This window comes from Biomphalaria glabrata, chromosome 6 (assembly GCF_947242115.1).
Source record: "Biomphalaria glabrata chromosome 6, xgBioGlab47.1, whole genome shotgun sequence".
Classification (NCBI taxonomy): domain Eukaryota; kingdom Metazoa; phylum Mollusca; class Gastropoda; family Planorbidae; genus Biomphalaria; species Biomphalaria glabrata.
In genome coordinates this window covers 25,107,807-25,124,755 of record NC_074716.1, presented here as the reverse complement: position 1 = coordinate 25,124,755, position 16,949 = coordinate 25,107,807, and the positions used below count along the sequence as shown (strand labels likewise).

General features: G+C 35.4%; 1 protein-coding gene across 6 annotated transcripts in view; it reads left to right on the top strand.

Moving 5' to 3' along the window:
• The first annotated feature begins 5,551 nt into the window (after positions 1 to 5,551).
• LOC106050934 (thymidine phosphorylase-like) overlaps positions 5,552 to 16,949 on the top strand; it is a 44,763-nt gene continuing 33,365 nt past the window's right edge. The window contains exon 1 of one of the 6 annotated variants that reach the window (XM_013206017.2): positions 5,552 to 5,609. Coding sequence is in view for 1 of the 6 variants with exons in the window: in XM_013206014.2 (XP_013061468.2) it covers positions 6,340 to 6,347 (8 nt within the window). In the remaining 5 variants the exon portion in view is untranslated. Of the gene's footprint in view, positions 5,835 to 6,209; positions 6,348 to 8,498; positions 8,650 to 16,949 lie in introns of those variants that run through there. The other 5 variants (XM_013206016.2, XM_013206015.2, XM_056032885.1 and 2 more) reach the window with 5 other exon arrangements.

Below are 16,949 nucleotides of genomic sequence, written 5' to 3'. Positions count from 1 at the left end.
TCCGAAAGTTTGGGAGCGCGTGACGATTTGTCAAATCTACAAAGTGCACTGGACACTTTTAGCCGCGCCGTGCCCTCTAGACAGATAAGGAAAGAAAGACAAGCCTATTGTATCTCCACTACAATAATTATACATAGCGTGTGTCAATGTCTCCATCACTAGATGTGTTGTGAGTTAGAATATGTGTGTGTGAGAGAAATGATGTAACAAATAGGGATTGTGTTTGTCGCGTGTCAACGTCCCAATGTCAATTGTAACATGTGTGAGAGAGACATTGCGTGTGTGGTGAGTGGGACAATGACTCCATCACTAGAAGTGTGGTGAGTGGGACAATGACTCCATCACTAGAAGTGTGGTGAGTGGGACAATGACTCCATCACTAGAAGTGTGGTGAGTGGGACAATGACTCCATCACTAGAAGTGTGGTGAGTGGGACAATGACTCCATCACTAGAAGTGTGGTGAGTGGGACAATGATTCCATCACTAGAAGTGTGGTGAGTGGGACAATGACTCCATCACTAGAAGTGCAGGAATTAGAATCGGTGAATATGAGCAACAGATATATGTATACTATGTATGTATGCTATGTATGTATGTATGCTATGTTATGTATGTTATGTATGTATGCTATTTATGTATGCTATGTATGTATGCTATGTATGTATGTATGCTATGTATGCTATGTATGTATGCTATGTATGTATGCTATGTATGTATGCTATGTATTATGTATGTATGTATGGTATGTATGTATGGTATGTATGCTATGTATGTATGCTATGTATGTATGCTATGTATGTATGCTATGTATGTATGCTATGTATGCTATGTATGTATGCTATGTATGCTATGTATGCTATGTATGTATGCTATGTATGCTATGTATGTATGCTATGTATGTATGCTATGTATGCTATGTATGTATGTATGCTATGTATGCTATGTATGTATGCATGTATGCTATGTATGTATGCTATGTATGTATGCTATGTATGCTATGTATGTATGCTATGTATGTATGCTATGTATGCTATGTATGTATGCTATGTATGTATGCTATGTATGTATGCTATGTATGTATGCTATGTATGCTATGTATGTATGCTATGTATGTATGCTATGTATGCTATGTATGTATGCTATGTATGTATGCTATGTATGTAAGCTATGCATGTATGCTATGTGTATGTATACTATGTATACTAATATAAAGGTATACATTTGAAGAGATTGAGTGTGTTCGTGTGTGAGAATAGTATGTGCCTGTGTGTCTGCGAGTAGTTGTGTGTAGCAGTGGTTAGTAGAAAAAAACAACACACGCTACAAAACAAGAATAATATATTTCTGTGAATTCGAAAGGGGAAGTCGACCTACTTTTCATTGTATGTGTGTATGAGTATTAGTAGTGAAAAGCGTGTGTATAAAGTATGTAAAATGTGCAAGTCACGAGGTTGTGCCATCGGTCAGCTGATACACTCTCAAACTTAGTGGGGTGGGGAGGGCGTTTTGTGTGTGTCTGTGTAAATAATTAGTCAACAACTGAACTATGTTGTATATTGATATTTTAACATTTCTATAGTGTGTCCCTGCCCCACTTTCTTGAATTAGAATTCACTCATCTAGAAATCTAAATGTAATACTTGCATTTGAACAAGAGAATCAAATGACGTCAGATAATTCTGTGTAATAGAAAAGTTTAAACATATAAATATTTTAAAGTGTGTCACTGTTAGTTAAAAGCAAGGTTTTATTTCTGTTATTTTCCAAAATTTGATTGAAACTTTTAAGTATGAGTTGGACTAATCTCATTTCCCAGCCTTATTTGCGACAATTGCTTCATTTCAATTATTATAAAGATATACTTCTAACAGTTAATAAACTTCTTTTTTTTCAAATTTCTTAAACCTAACAAATATAAGAGTGATATTTAATTTTTTTAAAATCCCCACCCCCGAGGGTTTTGACTAGCCCATCCATTTTGTCCCAAGCACTTTCCAAACAGCTCTCTACAAACTAATATACATTCACATGAGTTGAACAAACGCTGTTTGTTTGTCAACTAAAGTACCCCTTTCAGACCTAACCATCTATAAGGGCAGATTTTGTGAAGATCATATATGGCCCACGGTTAACGAGGTTGTCATGTGGCCAGCACAACGATTAACTGCTTTTACTTTTCCCAACTATTGTTAATTACCCATTAGAGTTGGGTTGGCTCAGAAGAGTCAAAAATCCCCAAATTAAAAGGTTTTAAAGTTGTTGTTTTTTATCTAGATAAATTTAAATTCTTTCGTTTCTAGAGATCCCTTCCATTTTTTTATTATTATTTTAATATATCCTTTATGTCCTGAATAAAAGCTTATCTTATTCACAGCAAGCCAGTTCCACTGACTAAAATCTTAAAATACTAAGGTGATATAATAAGTGAAAAGTTATGGAATCTCCTTATTGTTCAGATTATGAAAAAATCGAATAAATCCTTTAGGTTTATTGAACGATTTTATTTTTTTTTTTTTGCAAATTAGACAAAAACATAAAGACTATTTAACCTTGGTAAAACCAGTATTAGAATATGCGTTTTCCGTTTGGGAAACCTCAACTTAAGAAAACAAAGAAGCTAGAACAGACCTAAAATAGAGCCGTGAGATTTACAACAAATGAATATTCACATTTGACTAGAGTAACACCATTAGTAGAGTATCAATAAAAACATACAACTCTGAACCATAACTTATAAATGCAAAAAAAAAACAAAGAAAAAAAAACAACAACGAATAAAATACCCAGAAAGACACAAAGACACATGTATTCTATGTGCTTAAACAAAATCGTACCAGTGTTTCTACTTCTCTGGAGCATGGAAGGGTTGCCTGAATCAGCCATGAAAACCAATGGCTTAGCAGTGTTTAAGTCTCTAGTTAACAACTGTTAGATAGCTAGTTGAGTTAGTTGGGTTGCGCACTTTGTTAGACCGATAGTGAACGTATATTATATAGTGACGACAATCACGACATAGACTTTGGGTTAGAGATTAGAATAGACTTTTAATTAATCAGTTACCGCTAGACTCTTGAGGGGATAACATCGTTTTATAGTGACAGACTAGACTGTGGCCCCATTCTGTAATAAACGTTTGTTTGAAGTTCACCTTGAGTCAACTTGGTCATTGAGTCTGTGTTCTTGTTTAGTACCTGTTCAATAACGTGATGTTCATGTCCCGAACTCGCAGTCATAATACACTCAACAAGGTACGCACGCACTGAGTCTAAATAATCATCTTTAGAAATACTTCCGCTACATCTGACTTACACATGCATCCGTTACAGGACTAGATTAACACATGGATACTCGTAGGACTTCATTATCTTCACTTCTGAAGGAACGCCTTTAAATTATAAGATTTGATTCTGTTGTTTGAAAATATTTGCAGGTCAAATTTGTTGGCATCATTACGCGTGTTAGGGTTTAGTGCGATAGGATTTAGAAACCAAACCCACCCTCTCAAAAGTTTTGTATCCGCCCTAGCATACAAACACAGATTGACGGTAACTGACCTTGCAAGAAAAATGAGAAAAGTCACAAGTGTGTTGACTGTTCCAGGTCACCCTGTCACAAGTGTGTTGACTGTTCCAGGTCACCCTGTCACAAGTGTGTTGACTGTTCCAGGTCACCCTGTCACAAGTGTGTTGACTGTTCCAGGTCACCCTGTCACAAGTGTGTTGACTGTTCCAGGTCACCCTGTCACAAGTGTGTTGACTGTTCCAGGTCACCCTGTCACCGGGAGCTCCCCACAAGAGGAACTGGGTTTAAAAAAATGTTTTTGTTGTTTCCTAATGATTCATTTGTTTATCCCCCATCCTTTCAAAACAATGAGTACGTAGGGGCTCAAAGTAGCCTAACGTGGCAGGTGAGTTGTTTAAGACTTGAGCGCTAGATAGATAAGTGACGATCACTTGCCAACTAAATAATAATTACTTTGTGCTACAAGGGTAAAGACCTTAGAAATTTGTATCTGCACTGAGACTGCAGAGCTAAAAATGCTTACAAAAATACTGTGCTAAAATTATTTGTTTTTAAAAATACATTCCTCCATGTTTGAAAATCTTTAATACATCTGTATTCTGTGAACCGGATACACAATAGCATGGTATCTATCTATAGTCATCTGCATCATGAAACTGGTCCGACCGGTTTTATTTTCAATAACAGAGGTGCGACCCCCCCCCCTCCCGTAAGCGCTCTAAAGATTAACTTAGGCACCATTTTGACCTACTGGCATAGAGGAAAGTAGCAGGCAGCAGATGGCCTATGAAAGAGGCAGTTGGGGAGCTATCACAAAGGCTACGGAACAAACATTTGAGCCTCAAAGAAAAGCAATTCTTGAAGTCAGACGCAGAAAATGGGAAAAAAACAACCTAAATAGATCGCAAGTGGACAACGGCTTTGTCTGCATGAGCTGCGGGAAAATATGCAGGTCGCAACTCGTTCTGCAAAGTCATGTGAAACACTGCACTCATCCTTAATCTACGGAAACGAAGACATTACCATTATTATAACTAAAACTGCGCATGTCTTTAATTTATCCTTTATCCTAATTTTATCCCAATTTAAATATGTCATTTTTACTAAATTTTTTAAGAGAACAAGACTCCAGGTAACTTTCATTATTGACAGGTCTGTGCGACATGGCAACGAGCTATTCGTCTCCACTGCCCACATGTTGAGATGTTGAGATCTTGCTGGTCAGTGTTCATGCCTTTTATAGCGTTTTTTTTTTCATATAGTCTATGTTTTTTCTAAGCTAAGTTTCAATAATATTTCGAACTGAATTTTATTGCTTAAATATAAATTAACTTTAAAAATCAAAATGAAAATACAGAGCAGATTACTGTGATTCACTTTTAGAGCGAAAATTACCAGTCCAGTAATTTAATTTCTTATTAAAAAAAACGCACTTCTACCTATTCACCCCAGACCTAAATAGGTTATAGAATAAATATCTCCAGGTCCGAACAAGAAATATTTGGACTCCCACGTGTCAAAAATCTTTAAATACATAGACAATAGGCTTATGAGATGCATTTAAAAAAAGAACGTAAAGGGGCCCCTTCTGTTGGGGCACCGGACTATAGTCCTGTTTGTTTTCCCACTACCCTCCAACTGGCGGCGGGCCTGATCTAGTCCATATGCCTGGACTCTGCTAGATCTCATTTGATTGGAAAACGGTTAAGAGCTTTAATTTTTGTAAGTCAGTAGTTCTTACACTTTTTTCTTAACAGAACACATCGCATATTCCAAAATATTTAGCAGAACACTTTGCATGGTGTCCAACTGGTTAATTATTCCAGCAGATGGTGGAGCACCTATCCAGGCCTCGCTGAGCAGTAGGGTTCCTCGGAACACAGTTTGGGAAACACTGTTCTACGCCACAATGTTTTTCTTTAAGAGATGTAAAACGCGTCACAAACTAAAAAAAAAAAACAATAACAAAAGAAAACAAAAACAAAAGCGAGCGACTTTTCTCTCTCCCCCCCCCCTTTTTTTTTTCTTGTCCGCACTGTGTGTGTCTGCTGGCGTCTTGTGAACCACCGAGTCATTTTTTTAATAGGTTAGTTCACTTTCACGTTGCTGGTCGGACTAACTTTCTGGGGAAAAGTTCACATTTGTATGTAAAAACTTTATTATAGTTTCTATAAGTAAGCAGTCGGACGTAGGTAGACTAGATCTAAAGGCTATATCTAGGTCTATCTAAACTTAATTAATAAGAATTAAGATTGAGATTTAACCTGTGCTATTAAAGTTAACGTCAAGTAACACCATAAAACATATACAGGTCAGTAGAAACAAGTTGTAATTACTTTTATTAAGCAGACATAAATCACTTCCAATAAAAAATATTCTGTTGTTTATATTTTTATTACGTAAATAAACTCGAGTTAGTTCAATAACCATACTTACTAAGACTTTATAGATATATATATTTACATTGAAGAATGGTAATATAAGCCATTAGGTCTATAAACTTAATTCTATATTTTAGTTACAATTACTTATACAGCATACACAATCAATAAAGATATATGTATGCGTTGAAATAAATCAATAAGCCTGTGTTATAGAACAAACTGCCCTAATTTAAAAAAAATTGTTGCACTCGGATTAGATTCCTCATTTTCGAGGAAATAAGCAAAGCGGATTTTCCCGTTCAAAATTTGATGAAACAAAAGGAATCTCCTGTTACAAAAATATATAGATCTAACTGATCTATGTTCAACGTAATGAGCACAGTGAGAAATCTGCATTTCGTGACGGAACTCTAGATCTTGGCAGTACTTCAAATGTCACCGTAAACAATTTTTTTTAGCTCAGAGTCGCTTGTAATGCAATATAAAGCTCTATAGAAACTGAAGTTTAGAAAAATCATATTTGATAATAAAAGAAGCTATACCCGTACAATCTTTTATTGTTCGTTGTCATCATGATCCCATAGGAGGGGTCAGATGAATCCTCCATGCTGAACTGTTCAGTGGTTTCCATAAAGTTTATTTTCTAGAGAGTGCGATTGGGCCTTACGATGACAACACACGAATCAATCACAAAATAAACCAATTAGTTAATTAATTAGTCGTTATGAATTTTGTTTTACATAGAAACTAGACAGATATTATCCGCTGCCCACGGGTCTTAACTTGCGTATTGCTGATGTAGTCACTGATATAGTGCATTAGAAACAATTAAAGAAAATAATAATGCTATAAGTAAAGCGAATGCATGAATTCATGAATAAAAAAATATTATGAATGGAGCTAAAAATAGCTAATTGACCTGAATTCAATTTTTTTATGAAAACATTGACGAACGAATGTAGATCTATGTAAAAAAAATGCTTTAGAAAAACAAATTTGAATGTTAATTTGATTAAAATATGAAATAAATGGACTATAATTAATATGTTGGTAAAACTTTACATCGCAGGATGTATCATCTTAAGAGTGAAATTAGAGTTTTAGACCTAGGAATAGAGAGATGTGCAACTTTTCGCGTAATGTCTAATGAAAGAATGTTCGTCAGGAATTCTAAATTCGCAGATATAAGGAACAAATTTATGTAAAAATGCATTTGAAACACATATTTGAAGGTTAGTTTTATTAAATAATGAAATCAATAGACTATATTTTGTATTTTCATGTGTCAAAGTAGAAATTTATCTGCGCAAGTGTAGTTTCTAAAATTAGATCTAGATCTAGATCCTTTCGATCTGTTCCTGTAAATATGGTAAACATAGTCTAGATCGATAAAGTTATAATGCTTTCATAGAGTTGGTCTTTTAGGGTCTTAAGTTTGTTTTAGGGCTACAATATATACACTACGGTCTAAGTTAGTACCCAAGGAACAAGTTTGATCAAGATTGGTCAAACGGTTTTGATTTCAATTTGTAACATACATACATACATACATACGCCTTACTTTCTAGTTTATATAATTGATGTACTAATTTAAGGGAAGGTAACCCTTGCTTGGAGGGAAAAAAAAGTAAACTCTAGACTTATTTAGAGTATAAAACCTTCTATTTTAGTAAGTAACTGTATAGCTCAGTGGCTAACGCGTCAGTCTTCCATCATGGAGGCTTGAGACCTCAATTCGAATTTAGACTGGAGAAACTTTTAAAAAAAAAAATCTTTTGAAAAAGCAGCACGTAAACCTTCGAGATACCCATCCCACCCCACCCCATCCTACTAGATGGTCCACAAAAGTGATTGGTCCATAGCGCATTGTGCTGAGCATTCTGTATGCATGAAAGAATAGCACAACAAAAAAAAATAAATACAAATATTTCCTATTGCACAATCTTATTCTTTTTAGTGTAGGTCTGTTAATAAGAAAAACATTAAAAATACTTTTGTAAAAAAAAATAATAATAAACTTGTATTAAGTGTAATTGTATCAATTAGTCTGGATCAGTCATGTAATTAAATCTGTAATAGATTTAGACTAACAAAATAAAGCTGTGCGATTAGAAACGTTTTTACCTATTGTTTTTGCTTAGCGCAATTTCATACTTTTAGCGCTCTCAATGCACTATGGTCCTATATATCACTTGTCTGGATACTTAGTAAAGGGGGAGGGGGAAGAAAGGGTCTAAGTGCATGTTATCGGGATCGCTTTTTCAATGCATTTTGTTTTAACAAGTTGTACGACTAGAATTCGATACCAAGGGTTCCGCTCTCATCAAGGGGACTAATTCAACTTATACCACCGCAACAAAATAATCAATAGCCAATAGTTAATTAATCAATAGGTTAATTTTTTTTTTTTTATTAATCTTGCTTTGTCGGGTAGGCTACAAAAAATAATTTTGAAAAAATTTCAACTTGATCCGAGATGATGTGTGGGAGAAATAGAGGGTGTATACTGTAATAACGACTCAACGAGACATAGATGTTTATTTACTAGAGGACATGACAAACACATAAGACATCTGCCTTGAGCACAGCATCTTCACTTAGGCTCTAGACTTGGGAGGAAATCGTTCTTCTTCCTAATGTCAACATCCTTCCTAGTCTGGTTTCTAGAAGTGCGCACCTTCTGCACTAGCCTGGATGGTGGTGCGCATGGCAGAGTTATAACAATACGTTTCACCAGACAGAGTGAGTTGATTTAAGATTTGTAAAATTAATTACACGATGGATTCAAAATAATTTTTGCAATTTCACCCAATAAAAGCTTTATTTTTTAAAAGTATTTTTTTTATATTTTACTTGATTTTTGTTTTTCCTTTTTTGGGATGTGTGCTGGGATCCATTGGAGAACAGTTTTCTTTCTGTTGAAGTTTATAAGTGCTTTCTTCAGTTCAATGATATACAAGTCTTAAGAACTTTTTATCTTTAAAGCTCTTTTAAGGAGTTATTTAGCTTTGGTCATGATGACCTTTTCGGTGAACGTGATATCTGCTTATCCTAATGCTCCCACCCCCCTTTCTGCTCTGTCGCTGGCAGAGAGATTGCCCAACATCAACATGTTAGTTCGATGTGTATGTATATGTGGGTGTATATGTTGGAAATTCAATGTGTATGTGTATACAAGTTAGGTATTTTTTTCTGAGATAGCGGGCAGTAAATCTTACTTTCCGGGAAAACTGTTGGCCAGACGTAATGACATTGTTTTGTGTTGTACCACTTACCTGGCCAGCACTGAGTAGCGGGGACGTATGTTGGAGTGTTGGTAAAGGTCAAGGCCTGAGTGTCATGTGTATGTGTGTGTGAGAGAGATTTCTCTTAAAATCATTATAGTCTAAATTATTTTTTTTAAATGTCTGACCTCCTCTTTGTCGTTAAGTCTCTCGCCTTTTTCATCATTATAATGAAACCCCTAACTTCCTAACTAATACTGTAAGCATTTCCCCGTTTTACAGAGTTCTAAATAAATTCCCAACACCAGGATAAGATAACGAGTAGTATTGTGAAAATGTCATTTCCATTTCTTAAAAAGCCAATAAATTACTTTAGACACTTTTTTTTTAAATCAAAAAATTTTTTTTTATAAAAAATTAACAATATATGTCAATGATTTAACAATAAAACAAATAAGTCTAAAATGTATTGAGATGTAGCAAGCTTGTCTAGAAATACTCTAAATAGCATCCATAAACAAACAATTTCTTTGTTGTTTTCCTACAGTCGTATAACTATGGTTCACCTCGTAGAGCACTTTTTTTTATGTATCTGTAGCGCCCTGTTCTGGAGAGATTCCCGTCCACACGTAACGCAGGTAAGGTGGCATTCGCTTTGGTGGTAGAGGAACCAGACATTTTTCCTTTGGCACCCTTTTCTTCCAGAGCTGAGGCCAATGGTTTTTCGCTGTCCAGCTTTCGTAGCCTCCATCTCTTAGCACAGAGTGCGGTCCAGGGCTATGCCTTCCCAGTAGTCAACATCGATGTCCACTTCTTTGAGGTTCTGTTCTACTATATCCACTTATAGGAGGGGTGGACGACCAGTTTTTTCTTTAGCCGGTCGAAAGTTGACCACAAATGATAACTTTTGGAATACGATTGGTCTCCATCCAGCGGCATGACCAAGACAGCGTAGACGGTGTTGTCTGAGGATTGTAAAGATGCTGGGAAGACCTGTTCAAGTATCCCAGTGTTACACACTCTTTCTGGCCAAGAGATTTTCTTTTGATCATCTGAAGGAAGCGCAAGTGAAATGATTTTCATTTTCTAACTTGCTTTGCAAAGGTAGTCCATGACTTATTGCCGTGAAGGAGCGTGCTTTAGACACATGCCTTGTAGACCTCCATTTTGGTCATCGGAACTAACCCTAACCCCTTAACCATTAACCCCAAAACAGTCTTTACACTATAAGAAACCTCGTTAAACAGTTGTAGTTGATACAATGATCATGTTAAGTCATATAATCTTAATTTTCATTATTAAAATACACACAGTCTTTATTCCACCATATTAGATAACGAACAGCAACACACAATTCCTAATCCGCTAAAGGAACTAACTCTCACGCAACATTACATCATATATCAACATCCTTCTTTCTCTACAAAAATAACATAATACACCTGATCACATATTCTATAAATAATACAACATATCTTCCCCTTTTTCAAACAATAATATAACACATATAAGTCATCATTCAATGAAGAAAACAAAATATGACCAGGAAAAAAAATCAAAATAAATGTCATAAAATGTCATAGTATCTGTGTCAATTTCATCAGCAGAGCCATCCATCTGAATGGTTAGATAACAGTTCACAATGTTTCAGCAATTCTCCTTCATCATCAAAGCTTCCCTCAGACTCCTGGGTTTTTTGTAATGTCTCCTGTCCATTCAATGTCATGTTGAGGCGGTACTGTCCTGAGATCTGTTTCTGAAACATCTTCATCTCTACCAGAGATCTGTCGGAATCTTCTCAAATTCTTCACAGCAACATGTTCACTTTGTTTATGGTACGGTCTAGTACACTGGGAGGAAAAATGTTTCAGTCTATGACACGTGAAGCATTCTTTACCCCGGGCTGGACAAACAGTGTTTCTATGGGCATGATACTTGCCACAGCATCTACATTCTGGAAGTTTACTGTCCTTAGTTTGTTCCCTGAAACGTTTCAACGACAATCTACAACTACATGTAATAGAGTTGATACAAGTGTCTTGATTAGACGTAGACGACTTCTTCCTATGGTTACTCTTCTGTGACTTGCATTTCACTGTGGTTGATCATTTGACAGTTGAAACAAGTTTTGCCCCAAGCCGGGCACGACTGTCTGTTATATTCATGTCTGCCTCCACAAAATCTGATAAATTTTCTTTGTGGAGCTTTGCTTTTGCTTTCTCAAGCTTCAGAACATAGTCAGTTTGCTTAGACTCTTTATTCATTTCCTTGAGACTATTGGAAGTTTGTTCATAGACTTGGCATATTTCTATAGCCTTTTCTAGTGTCAAATCTGAACACATTAGTAGCTTCTCTTGTAAACGTTGATTAGCAGAAAAGACGAGTTTATCTCTTATCATTCGGTCTTTGTCTTTAAAATTGCACTTCTCAGCCTGTGTTCTCAAACTAGTAATAAACAAGTCATATGAAGAGATACGAGTCATATTGCAGAACCTATAAGCTTCAAGTACTTCGTTCTTCTTTGGATGACAGTAGTCATGTAACTTTTGTAACACTATGTCTGGATCATTGCTATCTTCATTGTCTTCATAAATAAAATGTTCACATACTTCTTGAACTTGTGCTCCTGTCTTTCTTTGACATTTCCGTTTCTTGTCGGCGCCTGACGCTAGAAGGTAAATCTGCATCTGTCTTCGCCATTGCTGAAAATTTTCACTAACATTTCCTTCTATTATGTTTAATTCTGTTGGTGGTTTAAGTTGAACTTCTGTCATTTTCAATGAAAACTTTACTATAGTCAATATAGTATATCTACTAGATCTATCTAGACTAGACTTAACTAGATCTAGAATACCGTAACTCGGCGTAACTGAATAACCCCGAGCCTCTCTACTCTACTCTAGACCTAGACTGACCTAAACTGTCATATATAGAATATATGTCATATAATCTTAATTTTCATTATTAAGTAAATACAATTTTCATGATTAAATCATACATTTTACAATTCAAACAAATATGTATTCAAAATATTTATTTGGTGGAATATTGAATATCACACACATATATCGCATGCTAGTAATATAATGAATACAGTAATCCAGATGAGATAATAATAATGATGGTGGGACACTGTGTGTGAAATGACAGAGTGCTTGTTGTCGATTTGACTGTGTGATGTGACAGTGTGGTTGTGATGTGACAGTGTGTCTTGTGTGAAAGTGTAGGTGATCTGAAAGTATGTATGTGATGTGACAGTGTGTGTATTCAGGGCCGGTCCTACAGGTTGCGGGGCCCTATGCGAAACGGATTTCGCGGGGCCTAATTTGGGTTTTGATAAAGATAATAAGTGAAAATTAAGTTTTTGAATTAGAACATAAATTTGTCTTTGCATTTTATTCATACTTTACTAAGTACAAAATCACTGTTAAATTAACTTTACTAGCCATCTACAGTAGATAGTAGTTTTCCAACAAAAAACTGGTAAACATCAGATTTGCCTTTAGATTTACTATCGACTCGCAAAATATCGCTTTTTTTATATATATATAAGAGGTTGAAATAGATTTAGATGATTAGATCTATATGTGTATGCTAGTGGCTATCTAAGTAAATAAGTATTAGAAGTTCTTGTTTTGGTTAAAATTCTGCTTATTATTACATTTTTATTAAATGAAAGCTGATAATATCTTTTTTTGAATCGCGAGTAGCACTGGCGTTTTCCATTTTGAAAGACACATCGAAATGACAATTTTGTCTGTTTTAAGATTTGCATCAGTTTTCAGAAGATTATAATACTTTCAGGTGATTTTCATGACATTTTCTTATATTTTATAATTTCAGGAGAATTCCAGGAACCCTTTAATAATAATTTAAAATGGTTTAATTTAATAATTTACACCTACAATTCGCATCGCGCGGGGCCTATGAAAGTGCGGGGCCCAATGCGGCGGCATTGGTGGCAGTGGCCTAAGACCGGCCCTGTGTGTATTTGTTAGACCAGTGTGTGTGTGTGTAATGTGACATTGTGTACGTATGTGCTGTAACGGTGTATGTGTTATATGATTGGATAATGATGTGACTGCGTGCAACAAAGGTTCTCAACTCGTGGTAAGGATCTTTCCACATTATTGAATTGCGAGCCTCTCCACTTCATCCTATTGTTCAACTTGTTTGTCCTCTAGCTATCAGTGGAGACCAGCAAGAAACGTCCATACAGAGGATGGGCCAATGGGGTGCCATATCAGCTTCTCCTTCTAGTCCCGAGTGTCCGAGGGTTAAACCATAGAAATCTGAAAAGTGTGTTCTACATTGAGAAGAGTCCAGTGAGCCATGTTTGCTTGGAATCATTACAGACATTAATAATTTGCCTCCATTCTAGACTATAAGGGGATCTTTTTCATTGGCTTAGTTTAGACTCTTCCGATCACCAGGCGATATGTCTTCCTTCGTGTTTCTCTCAAGCGTAACCTTTGTCACTGAATCCTGTCTGAGTACTTTAACAGTAACCATCCCAATAGGCTTAGCAATATTGAGAAGATAAATCATTTTGATTGTAATACCAATCTATTGAACCGAATTATCTTGACCATTAAAACATTGTTAGAAATAAAAGACGTACTTTCGAAAACAGAAATGTATTCCTGTCCTTGACCTATTATCGTAACTTATTTTTAAGCTTTGTGTGTGTGTGTGTGCGTGTGTGTGTTTACAACTGTGCACCAGTGTTGGTGTCATTCTTTCTGTTGTGACCTTTCTTACTAAAACAATTTAACCTTGCGTTTTGTCAAAATAAATTTCACTAAGTTTATAGCCACACCACTAGAGCAGCTGTCACAGGAAGCCTGTCCGAGTTACATCAAAGTCATTGTAACCCCTTAGTTCGGTGTTTCTCAAACTTTTGACTTATGAATACAACTTCTATAATTTTTGTAACGCTGAATACCCCTCGAAAAAAAATGGATTTATTATTTTAATAAAAATCTAATTATTTGTTGTTGTTGTTTTTTTTTCGGTACATACGCAAAGAAACGAAAAGACATATTGTTCAAAATAAAATTTAAATTGTATCCTTACATTTATTTGGATCAATGAGAAAGATGACATTGTTTGTGCTGAGATGACAGACCTTTATAATTTGGTTCCCTGGTTGCTAATTTCAATCTGAGATGATGTTCCCTTTCGGTCTGTTCCTTGTTTTTTCGACTTCAGATCAAGAAATGCTGAAATAAACAACTTCACACATAGATGTACAGTTGGGAAAGGCAAGGAGTACTTCAGCACTTTTTCTGTTACAACCAGATACACATGTTGCAGTTGTAACCAGAATCATGTTAAAGTACACGCCCAATGTTTATTTGTTAAGACTGTGTCTAAGGCCACTCCAACAATTGCTCTTCTTCCGCATGCGATAAACTTTCTGGCATGGATGTGTTCATGTTAACCAGATCTATATCTTACCCATTCAATAGTTTTGTTTAAATCAAGGAAATTTGTTTTTCAAACACATGTGCAACCTCTCCAAATGCTGTGTTATGCATTTCAGAATATCCGCATTAGTTTTGAGTAGCCAAACTTGCTATGAACTCATGAAGAAAGAGAATCGAGTTTCAATCGAGTCCACTTCTCAATGAACCTCATTCACCAATCGTAAACAAACAACATTTTGCCACGTGGTTCTCTATATCTTCTATACAAATTACGCAATACATAAAGGTTGTCACGTGATACGTAATTTTTTCATTGTTTTATCAATATTTTCACGTGGCTAATGTTCTCTGTTTACGATTGGTGAATGGGGTCCATTGCCAACTCCCTTTTGCCGTAATTTGGTTTTGCTATGGCAGCGTTCATTTGATCTTGAACGTGAAACAATGAACACTCAAACCAAACAGAATAGACCAAATAGTGGAGATGTTCACACAAACTAAGCAATGTCAAGGACGCTAAATTGAACTTAAATGTTGCCAACTAAATAATAAAAAGACTTGAGCTCTAGTCTCAACACATCTCACTGCTTGGCAGTTGATCTTCCTTTATTCAAGCTCCAGTGTAGCTCATTATGTTCTTAAATGAGTTTTAAGGCATAGAAAGTCTAATACTTCCTTCTAGTGACGGTATCTTTGTGCTGCAAACGGAAGCTGTTTGAAATAATACTCCAATAGTTATCACGTGACTTTTCAAAGCGAATCACTTCTCAACGTTTCCTTCATTTTGTTTTTACACCGGATACACCAAAAAGCTGGCTATTTATAGTTTTTTTTTCCGCCATGAATGAAAATCTCCAATTCAGTTGTACAGTGGAACATTGCTAGGTCTTGTTATATTTCACTCATCTATTCGTCATACATACATCCTAAACTAACATCATACATACATCCCAAACTAACATTATTTTTTTTAGCATTTTGAGTGTTTAAACTAACGAAAAAAGAATAAAGTTTCTAAATTGAATTTCATAACTCCGAGCTAGTTTTTTGTTTCTGTAGTTCTACAATATCAACGTTGGTTAGTAACGCTTTAAAGTTTGGTGGTCAAGAAATCAATTTTCTGCGTTGTATGTTGGGCTGTTCTATTCCTATACTATTTGTTACTATCTAGTGACAAACAAGAATCAATTTAATGCCGAAGTTATCAAATAAAACAAAAGAGCTGATTTTATGGCCTTCTAAAACTAACACACTTGACATGAACCCATTAAAAGCCAAGCCGGGACATGAAATGTCAAGCTCTACGTAACACCAATATTTGTAGTCACTCAACTATTGTAGTTATAATGAAAGATAGAAATCCAGTTCTTTAGACGCATGTTTGATGGAAACTGAAACATCCGGCATGAAATAATCCCAATCTTAGATCTATATATACTGCACACAAGGAATAGATCGAATGACCAGAAGGTCAATCTAGTGTCTAATATCGGGTGACCCGACAAAATAGCGCGGAAAAAATACATATATATATATATATATCATGGGCGTAGCCAGGAAGGGGGGGGGGGGTTGGGGGTTCAAACCCCCTCCCCCCCCCCCCGAAATGAAATCTTCCCCTCGAAGGGGAAATCAGACTTTAGTGACTGATTTTTTGCTTTGATTCTGTTTATTTTAGGTGAGATTTTAATGCAAAACCATCATTGCCCCCTTCCAGATTTATATATATATATATATTGTTATGACTCTAAGTTGCGCACTTTCATTAGGTGCGAGACTGTGCACCATGAGACACAGGACAGGGACACGAGAGGATAGAGGAAGCAAGATGGCCGATGATTAGAGATGAAAACAAGGAAGCTTGTGATGTGATTAGTGTGGCTCTAGATCTAGTTTCTTTTTTATTATTAAACATTCTATTTTATTATTTTATAATTCTTTCGTTGAGGTTATTTGGCTAAGATATAGCAATATATATATATATATATATATATATATATATATATATATATATATATATATATATATCTGACAAGTATCTTTGCCTGTTTTCAAAGTACACTTTTGGAATGTAAATAAATTATACATTTTGAAATTATTCATTTTATTTTATTATAGTTTTTGCTTACTGTTTGCATATTTATGTTTTAAGTTATCAAAAGTGTTTCCTCCAAAATAATTGAAAAATAATGTTAACATTAAAACTAAAAAAAAAATTGGCTCTATACATGTTTTACGATATCTAAAGTATTTCTTTCAAAATGACTGAAATATATTTTGTTCGCGCTATTTTGTCCGCGCTATTTTGTCGGGGTACCCTAATATCGACTAACTTTTCTTTTTTGATGCAAATATTTTGGTTGGGGAGAAGAATCTCTGTGTATGAGAG